Genomic DNA, 10,041 nt, shown 5'->3' with positions numbered 1-10,041 from the left:
TGTGATTGAGAATCGCTATCGTTCAATGATAACAGAATATTTTTGGCTCCAATTGGATGATATGGACGCCACAAGCCACACAGCGAATTTCAAACCAAGTATGTGAGAACGTGTTATCTCACGAAATGTTCCAGCCGATTGGCCACCTCGGTCGTACGATTTGATGCCGTTAGACTATTTCCTGTGGGGCTGCCACAACCCTATTGTCTATGCAAGATATATTCATTTACAGGTAGGAGCAGTTCCCCAACAATAAAAAAGTGAGTGCAGTATCTGTCAAAATCAGTTGTTAGTGCAACTCTGATTTTGAGTATTTTACTAGTTCGCGCAATTTTTCTTTGTTTGTATGAGTTATGGTTCTTAACTATAATGTTCGCATACAACCAAAACTGTTTGACAGATAGCGCACTTTGCGAGAAAAATTTTTACTCAGCTATTTGCTGTCACTACCTGTGTTAAAACTGCTCATTAAATCTTGATTTTAGACTCTCATCAGCTGATTTTATAATGGGAAAACACAAGATATATTCATTTACAGGTAATGGCAGTTGCAACAACAAAATATTGAGTAGTGCACTCAAAAAAATCTGTAAAAATCAGTGATTAGTGCAACTCTGATTTTCGAGCAATTTTTCGTTGTTTTGTGTGTTATGGTTCTTAACAATAATACACCCAAACGAGTTGACAGATAGTGAACTTCGTGAGAAAAAATTGTACTTAGCTGTTTACGGTACACTACCTGGTAGTTATGTCATGGGAAAACAGATGATCGAGCCATTTAATCCGGATTTAAAGAGAAGTGTAAAAGGGGTTAGATATGTCTTGGGTCTATACCAACAAGCCAGCGACGATTTATGAACTTCATACGAATATCGAACGCGAAATTGCAGCAGCATCGGCTGATTTATGCCTGAAAACTGTCGAGAATTTCCCGTGGTGGCAATGCAAAGAAATCGAGTTCCATACATAATGGCATCGAACGTACTTTCACAGAAATAAAAATTTCATTGATCGTTTTTGTTTTATTAAAAAAAAAAGACTTTGTAGCGCTCGATTTGTCCCATTTGCAATACCGAAGGGCATATTTCGACAGACGGTGGGACGAACCTAAATAGTTTCGATGCCAACGTGGGAGTTGTGTGTGTCCCGCTTCTAATCAGGAATCATACAATAACGACACCTGTTCATCTGCCCAGCCAACCCTACTTGAATTATTTTTCAGAACTCTAAGGACGCAATACACCCGAATTGCAACGTTCCTAGAAGTGGACATTTAACAGAAACCAGCTAGCAAATTAAAGATAAAGATACAACACAATGATCAGGCCTGTAGGCAAGCCGATCGATTCTAATTGACGCTGCAGGGTATAATAAAGAACAACATTTATGATTCCAAGGCCAAACGTTTCTAGGCTGCAATCATGATTACGATTTTTTTCTACACTTGATCTTTTCACCGAAATTTCTGTGTTCTGTATCTACGTACAATGTGTGGCCACCATCGTGGCGCAGAGATTAACATGTCCGGCTTTGACGCCGAACTCCTGGGTTCAAATCCCGGCATGAACAACAGACAAACTTTCAGCGGTGGTTATCCCCTTCCTAATGCTAGCTACATTTGTGAGGTATCCTGCTATGTTAAAACTTCTCTACTAATTGGTGTCGCTATGCGGCATGCCGTTCGGACTTGGCCCCTTATCATAGAGCTTAAACATTAATCGGACTGCAATCATATTGATATGAGAGGAGTACTAGAAATCTATCCACGTAGCCTTGTAGATTAATACATTAACTATATGTAAATAGAGGTCTGCGTATAGCTCATATAACTCGTGGCATATTTTACAAAGCATTGCACTTTTTAATACTCTAAGCGTTGCCTTATTTGTTTTCGCAAAAACCAGTAAGAGCACAGACAGTATCGATTTCCGGTAGAGCATGATTAAATTAATCAATCATGAATTTGACTTGAATTTCTGAACCCAATTTCTTGAATTGAATTTTTTAGTCAAAAAGTGGTCCCTTATGGTTGAGCTTAAAATTGAGACTACATTGGTAACTAGACGAGGATACAGCTCTTGGTGCGAATTTTAGAAATATATTTGAAACGATTATTGGGTATGCTACGGCCAACATTGACAAACTAGTTGACAGTATATAATTACCACTATTAAGTTGGCTACGTCATGTTTTGAGAGTGGAAGAGGTTAAATGTTATATTAAGTTCACGGTTGTTGAGGCTTTATCAAGAAAGGGAAGAATAAAACACCGACGGAAAAATCCAATGAAGGAAGTCAACGCAATACCATCGCTGTACCAAATAAGGTCCTTGTTTGTAGGAGAGAACCATGCCTATTCTCTAAGCGAATATACGTACTATAATAAAGACATCACCAAGGGAACTATAGCATGCATTGCCTCTCAGGCTGGTAAACGGCCCCACTCAATAACAAACACATTTGACTTAAGTTGGTAGAAAAAGTTTACTGGGGTAAGAAAAACCCCCTTATTTGGATATGTATACTGCGATTAGATTATGTGGTTTATGGGCACTTGTCCCAGCTAAATCAATCTTAAGGTGCGTTCAGACTAATCAAATATTTGATCGAACTTGTTTTGTTATTTTTGCCCAAAATATGTGAAATTCGTACATTCACATTAGACACATTTATTTGACACATTTTGTTTGTCCAACAACAAATGACCATTAGATCAAGAAAAGCTTTTTATTTGCCCCACATTCTATTGCATGTAAAATTTGTTTGACAATTTTTTTTTCGAATGTAGGGCAATAAAAATCTTTTTTTGATCTAATGCTTAACGCTATTCGATTCGTTTTTGAACAAACAAAATGTGAATACAAAATCAAGAATTTACGAATTTGACATATTTTTGGCAAAAATAACAAAACAATATGGATCAAATATTTGCTTGATCTGAATGTGCCTTTAATTTGCCATTGTCCATAATAACCTAATAGGGAATATATTTATTTGCGACTTGTGTTTGAGCGAATATTGCCACAATGTGATCCTCTCAAGACCCTTGTAAATAAGATACGATAATGGTCGACCACAAACACACACACCTTTGATTGGTGATTGGTGTAAAAAGTTGATTGCGATAAGGATGAAAATTCCCTCGATTTCGAAAACATCACTGTGATTAGATTAGTTTTGGCTTGTCGTATATTCTTCAAAAGATAAATGTTTACGTACTCAAAATACTTAGTGTACACTTTGCAATTTTGCTATTTATGCTAACCTTAGACCAGTTCTATTATATATATGTGTATGTATATATATATACAGCTTACAGATAAATGGAATTTAGTACAAGGGATGGATGAGGCGGATATTATTAGACAGCTAGTTAATTAAGTGGCTTGAAGAGGTCTCTAAAGTTCTGGGGGGCTTGCTTAATTAGTTGTTCGGCCATTTTCTGGCCATCATCTGAACCACCACTATCCTTGTTATAGTAGACTGTGAAGTACACAATGAGACCGATTACCACCAGAAGAACTACTGCAGAACAAATGAATCCCATTAGCATATTGCAGGCACATTCACAGCAACTGAAATTAAAATGGAAAATAGTTTTCAATAAAATCGTCATTAAATTCTCATAAAACACAATTTCAAGAGTATGACAAACTGCTTGTAAATCTCTGTGTGTATTGGAGAAATCAGCCGTTCCTCATACATACAATATATATGTATGCAAAGATTTCAATGTCAATCATCTATCTTTGCGTTGCTCTTACCAGCATAAAACCTTTCCAGGACATTTGATGACTTCCCAACAAGCTTTACACATTTTGTTGTTCGTTTATTTGATTTTAATTTTCGTTTTCGGAAATGACTTCTTGTTCAGTCTTCGATTTAAATGCCACTGACTGACTGACACCACACCTACATATGTACTGTGTAGGCTATGTGAATCGTTTGTTATTATCAGTATAGAATTTTCAACCAATACTGATAATTATTTTAACGGTTTCGATTGCACGAGAGCCAACCGTGTATGAATGGGGAGTCAGAGTAATTGGTGGGTGGAAGCAGGCTGCCGGGCAGGCAGGAAAGAGTTCCGATAAACACAGACACAACCTGCTTGGCCGTTATCTCTGAAATCGTGTGTGTGTTGTTTAATGTGACGAAAAGAGCAATGAGACTTATCAAATGAAAAGTCTAACAAAAAAAAAATATATATACAATATATGAAACAAATATTTAATAATTGTTATGCTTTTTGTATCGTTGAGATATTTTTTCCAAGTGCCCACATTTACGTATGGATGTGTAAAATTACTCTAACGGAGAGTGGGATTCCCTTCGAGGCGAATGATTCATTTATTTTTATTGAGTTCAAAAAGATGTCTGAAAGTCATATACTATACCACTTGAATATATATAGAGCTCGATATTGATGTTTATCGTCAACTGACATGCAAATGGAGCTAACACAATGAAAATTCTTGAACAAAGTTATTAATCAATATGTATCACTCAAAAAGATGTAACATCGAGAAATGCGAAGAACCTTTTATTTCAGGGTTACGTTGGCTAAGCCCAAGCTTAAGTCTAGGCCAAAGTAAAAGTGAGAGGTTAAGGTTCATCTTCATGTTAAACCATCTGGGTTTTCTGCAACTATTCAGTGTGGACACCCATTTCAGTTTTATTCCTGTTGCTCTTTCACACTGGCCCAACGAATTGGCTTACCACAGAAAAAATATAGACCTAGATTTGACCGATTAAACATGATATTGATTAAAAACATGTTTTCAAACAGAAGAAGAAGGCATACGTTAAGCATATTTTTAATTGTACGAATTAAGTGTGTATTTAATAATACAAATTGAGGGTGTCAATTTCTGTGTCCTCTTTCACACATATGTAATGCGAAGAAGTGCGAATGAGACAAATATAGTGTGGCATGGCTAGGCAGAAAATGTGAAGATAAATAGAAAGTGTGGTTTTTATTTATCACTCAATAAAATAAAATAATTCATTAAATAATAATTGTTAAGTAAAAACATTATATTCTAAAAAGTGTTATGCTGAAATAGAGTAAAGCAGATTAGGATGTGAACAAATGAAATAAGTACATTCCAAACCAAACAAATTTGAGGACATGGAAGAAGATAGACGAGGTATTTATAAATTTTAATTTATTTTCATATGTTATCATCCCTAAAGAGACTATATTGGCTTGGAAAACGACGCTGATGGCGAAAGATAACTAATGCAATATTCCTTCATGTGGATCTAGATGTCGTGGTATTGCGCCCAAAATGCTATTATTGGTATTTATTACAATTCACTTTAATATGAATATAAATTCGTTTGTTCGTTATAGTTTTTACAGATGGTATCCACGAAAATAAAGAGAGACTCATTAAGGAAAGGCAATTTTTTTTCTTTCATTTAAAAATGAATATTTTAAAGCAATATGTTACATGTTTTATCAGAAATTAACCCAATAAAATAAAAATTATTTTATAAAAGCAAAAATACCAATTATTTTCTTTATAAAATTGATGTTATTGAAGAGAAGGGATAACTTTCAAATAAATTGGTTTTTTCAGTCAATAACTACTTTAATTGGATTTCTGAGCTTGTCATAAATCCAAATTACAAAATTGCTTATAAATAATACAAATTCGTTTATAGGTCCGATTTCAGCGAATTTTTTAATTGAATGTACAAATTTCTTAATTGAACCATGCTTTTGATTTTTTCTGTGTCATAAGCAAATAATTAAAAAAAAATATAGCAAAATTTCAGTTAAATTTTAAATAATATAAGCAAGTGCTGTCCTGTTCAAATTTTATCTTTTACGTTTTACGTTTTTTTTTATCGGAAAAATATCCCCAAATCGTTCTTTCGGTGGTTTGACAAGGTTACCACATTTGATGTTATTGGGTTTCTTTGGCCAAAATGTTGGTATTTACATACATATAAAAATTCATATGGCACCAACCAATTTATCAGCCCCTTACGTACATGTTTATATACAAATGTGAGTGTGTGGACCACACTCAAATTCATAAATGTTGTTGCAATTTCAACTAAAACCCACCCCTTTGAAACTAAAAAATAATGAAACACAAAACTATTTAAAAAGAAACAAATTCTGCTTTTATTTGTCTTTAAAAATAATTAGATTTTGTAGTATTTTTGTTGAAATAAGCCGGACTGAATCTTATATACCGTCCACCAAGGATCGTATTTGTCGAGTTCTCTCCCGGTACCTCTTTTTAGAAAAACAAAGGATAAAAGAAAAGAATTGCTATGCTAATTGCATTGAATGTTGGAGACCACAGTAGAAGTCTTTGTGTAAAATAGGGACTCAAGAAATAAAATAGGGAGATCGGTTTATATGGGAGCTGTATCAGGCTAAAGACCGATTCAGACTATATTTCACAGGTATGTTGGAGGTCATGGGAGAAGCAGTTGTACACAAATCAGCCAAATCGGATAATAATTACGCCCTATTGCGGCTCAAGAAGTCAAGATCCAAGATCGGTTTATATGGCAGCTATTGTGGTTATGGACCGATTTGTGGTTATGGACATATTTGGCACAGTTGTTAGAAGTCATAACAAAACACCTCATGCAAAATTTCAGCAAAATCGGATAGGATTTGGCTGAAATGACCCTCTAGTGGGTCAAGAAGTCAAGATCGGTTTATATGGCAGCTGTATCAAGCTATTGACCGATTTAAACCATACATGGCACAGTTGTTGGAAGTCATAACGAAATACGTCATGCAAAATTTCAGCCAAATCGGATAGAAACTGGGCCATCTAGATGCTCAAGAAGTTAAGACCCCAGATCGGTTTATATGAGATAGCTTTACTCTTTCGAAAGTTAGCGTGGTTTGGACAGACAGACGAACGGACATGGCTAGATCCACTTAAAATGTCATGACGATCAAGAACATATATAAATTAGGTCATTGTCATACGTACGGTAATCATTTATATGTGTATTCATAAGCCAAAACAAAGAATCTGCGCGTTTTCCTACATTTACGGTATGTTTGTGACAGCATGTCCAGGTTTTTAGTTTTTTGTGCAACATTTTTAACATTTTTACTAACTTCTTCATTCTGTTTATAACTCCTCGAAATATTCCTCTAAGACCCCATAAAGTATAGATATTCTTGTTCGGCTCAACGTTCTGAGTCGATCTAGCCATGTCCGTCCGTCTGTCAAAATCACGATAGCGGCCGAACGCGTAAAGCTAGCCGCCGTAGGTCGTTGGGGATTGTAAATGGGCCATATCGGTTCAGATTTAGATACAGCCCCCATATAAACCGATCTCCCGATTAGACTTCTTGAGCTTCTGGAAGCCACAATTTTTATCCGAGTTGGCTGAAATTTTGCACGTGGTGTTCTGTAATGTTCTGTGCCAACAACTGTGCCTGATACGGTCCAATTCAGTCAAGAACCTGATATAGCTCCCATATAAACCGATCTCCAGATTTGACTTCTTGAGCCCCTGGAAGTCGCAATATTTGTCTAAATCGTTCTATATATAATAGCTTTCATATATAATAGCTTTCATATAAACCGATCTGAGACCAATCTGAGACCGATTGAGCCCTTACAAACCCCAATGTTTGTCTAATTTGGCTGAAATTGAGCATGTAGTGTTTTGTTGTGATTTTCAACAACTGTGCCAAGTACGGTCTAAATCGGTCTATAACCTGATATAGCTTCCATATAAACCGATCCCACGATTTGACTTCTTGAGTCGTTACAAGTCGCAATTTTTGTCCGATTTGGCTGAAATTTGGCATGTAGTGTTCTGTTTACATGCGGTGTTCCGTTACGACGTCCAAATCAGTCTATAACCTTATATCGCTCCCATGCAAACCGGTCTCTCGATCATCGTTGTTCGGTTCCTAGAAGCTTTAACTTTTGCTGGTTTGACAGAAGTTTGGTATGTAGAATAAAATTATGCCCATGAACTTAATTTAATTTCTTTAAATTTTTAGCAGAATCCCTGGTGGTACGTTTCCAAGATTCGCCCGGCCGAACTTAGCACGCTTTTACTTGTTCTCTCTCGACTTATTACGCTTTAAAATTAATTCTATTAGATTTTTTGGTGGTCCAAGGGAGATTTGGATGTTTGGTAGAAGAAAACAGTGTCGAAACCATTTTTAAACTAATAAATTGATAAGAAATACATATTTTTTAGGCCGAATTTTCATAAATAAATTTAAAGAAAAAAATAACATAAAAAAATTGGCCGGCCGGGGACTCGAACCTCGGTTTACGAATTCTTCAGTGGTATGTGATGATTTTATATGCAGTACTAACTGCTGGAAGGATAGTTAGCACAGCTACCGGTAAGGCGTTAGTAGAACTCCGGTATGGCAGTTAGCACAACTACCGGTAGGGTAATAAGCAAGATATATTAATTTACAGGTAGTGGCAGTTGCCCAACAACAAAATATTGAGTGCACTATCTGTCAAAATCAGTGATTAGTGAAACTCTGATTTTGAATTCGTTATTTGTGTGTATGGCTCTTAACTATAATACACACACAACCAAAACTCGTTGACAGAGAAAAAAAACTGTACTCAGCTGTTTACGGTACACTACCTGGTAATTATGTCATGGTAATAAGCAAAACTACGGTAAGAGTGTTGTTCTAACTTGTTGATGGTACTGCAGAAAATAAAACATTGTTGATACAAATGGCAGAAGCAAAATGAAATAATTTTTTTTATGGAAATGATAGATGGAACTGATATATCGCTAAGTAGCATCTTTTTTTAACCCTATTTATTGTATCGTGGTTAAGATAGCTACTGCACTATGAAAATAACCAAACTGTGGTTCAAAGAATTGAAATAGCCTTGGCATTATTATTCCAACCAATGATTTCTCTGGGTGATGGAAATTGTATTACTGATTAACAATTTTGCAATTTAGATTTATGATAAACTCAAAAATCCAATTAAAGTGATTATAAACTCAATAAACCATTCATTTCAAATTTGCCATTTCTTTTAAATAACGTTTCTACTGTTTTAATAAAAATAAATAATTGATATTTTTCACACAAATAAAAATCTTTTTGTTTAATTGAGCATAAAACATAAAAAATATTGCAAAAAAATATTTATATTTTTCCTAATGGTTGTAGGCTTCCAAAAAAAAAAGAAAAATTGTCTATTCCATTTTGAACCTCTCTTTGTTGTCGGCGACATCGCCTGTAAAGAGTATTATAAAAAATATAATTTATATACATACATATTTAAAATGAATCGTAATATATACCAATTTTAGCATTTTCCGTGGAATACAAGGAAATCTAGATCCACATGTAGATAATATTAATAATATGTATTCATAAATGCCACGTTTACATGCTACAATGTCGTCCAATCTGTTGCGTTTGGCATTTCACCATTCTTTTTGTTCACATCGGCATTTTTCTGCATTACACTATTTCAGAGCAAAATTTGTCACTATACATTTGTTTAACTTTCAATTTTTAACAAAAAAATACATTTTTTATGTTAAAAAAAAGGTCCACACTTCTAGCTTTCTTGATATTTTTTGTCTAGCCGCGTCACTTTGTGCCTGTATGTGATAGAAACTAAACATACATATATTTGACTCATTCGCACTTCTTTCGCATTACACATGTGTGAAAGGGAGCACAATATAATCTTGTTCAATGAACAATTTTTACTATTAAATAACAATTTAATTCGTACAATTAAAAATATGTTAAACGTATGTTCTATTTTATAATAATGAATTTCTATATCAAAAATAATTAACACCTTGTTTGAAAAGATTTTTATAGTCAATACCTTTTTTAATCGGTCAAATTTAGGTATATACTTTTTCTATGTACCTAGCATTGCGATTATTCTCACGTCATCCCTATTAAGATCAAACAGAAATTCTTTTACCACTATGTTCCAGAGAATTGGCGAGAACACGCCTCCCTGAGGCGTTCGCTTAACCAACCGCCCGCTGGCCACCCTATCTCCGAAGTGCGCGTTGATAGTGCTGC

The 10,041-nt window shown here is 34.9% G+C and overlaps 1 protein-coding gene across 1 annotated transcript; it reads right to left on the bottom strand.

Moving 5' to 3' along the window:
* Positions 1-3,165: 3,165 nt before the first annotated feature.
* LOC106096151 (protein midgut expression 1) lies at positions 3,166-4,224 on the bottom strand. The gene is made up of 2 exons (XM_013263738.2): positions 3,764-4,224; positions 3,166-3,574 (listed from the first exon to the last, which is right to left on the bottom strand). Exons 1-2 carry the CDS (start codon positions 3,814-3,816, stop codon positions 3,373-3,375), a joined length of 255 nt encoding a protein of 84 aa, XP_013119192.1. The 5' UTR covers positions 3,817-4,224; the 3' UTR covers positions 3,166-3,372.
* Between the last annotated feature and the right edge of the window lie 5,817 nt (positions 4,225-10,041).

Source organism: Stomoxys calcitrans, chromosome 1 (assembly GCF_963082655.1).
Source record: "Stomoxys calcitrans chromosome 1, idStoCalc2.1, whole genome shotgun sequence".
NCBI lineage: Eukaryota > Metazoa > Arthropoda > Insecta > Diptera > Muscidae > Stomoxys > Stomoxys calcitrans.
The sequence above is the reverse complement of the archived record's forward strand: the minus strand, read 5'-3'. Positions and strand labels throughout refer to the sequence as shown.

Excerpts from the sequence above, each read along its gene's own strand:
- LOC106096151 (XM_013263738.2), bottom strand. The coding sequence starts at position 3,816 with ATGTGTAAAGCTTGTTGGGAAGTCATCAAATGTCCTGGAAAGGTTTTA. Across the intron at positions 3,575-3,763 it reads CCTGGAAAGGTTTTATGCTG|TTGCTGTGAATGTGCCTGCA; the intron begins GTAAGAGCAACG and ends TTTTAATTTCAG.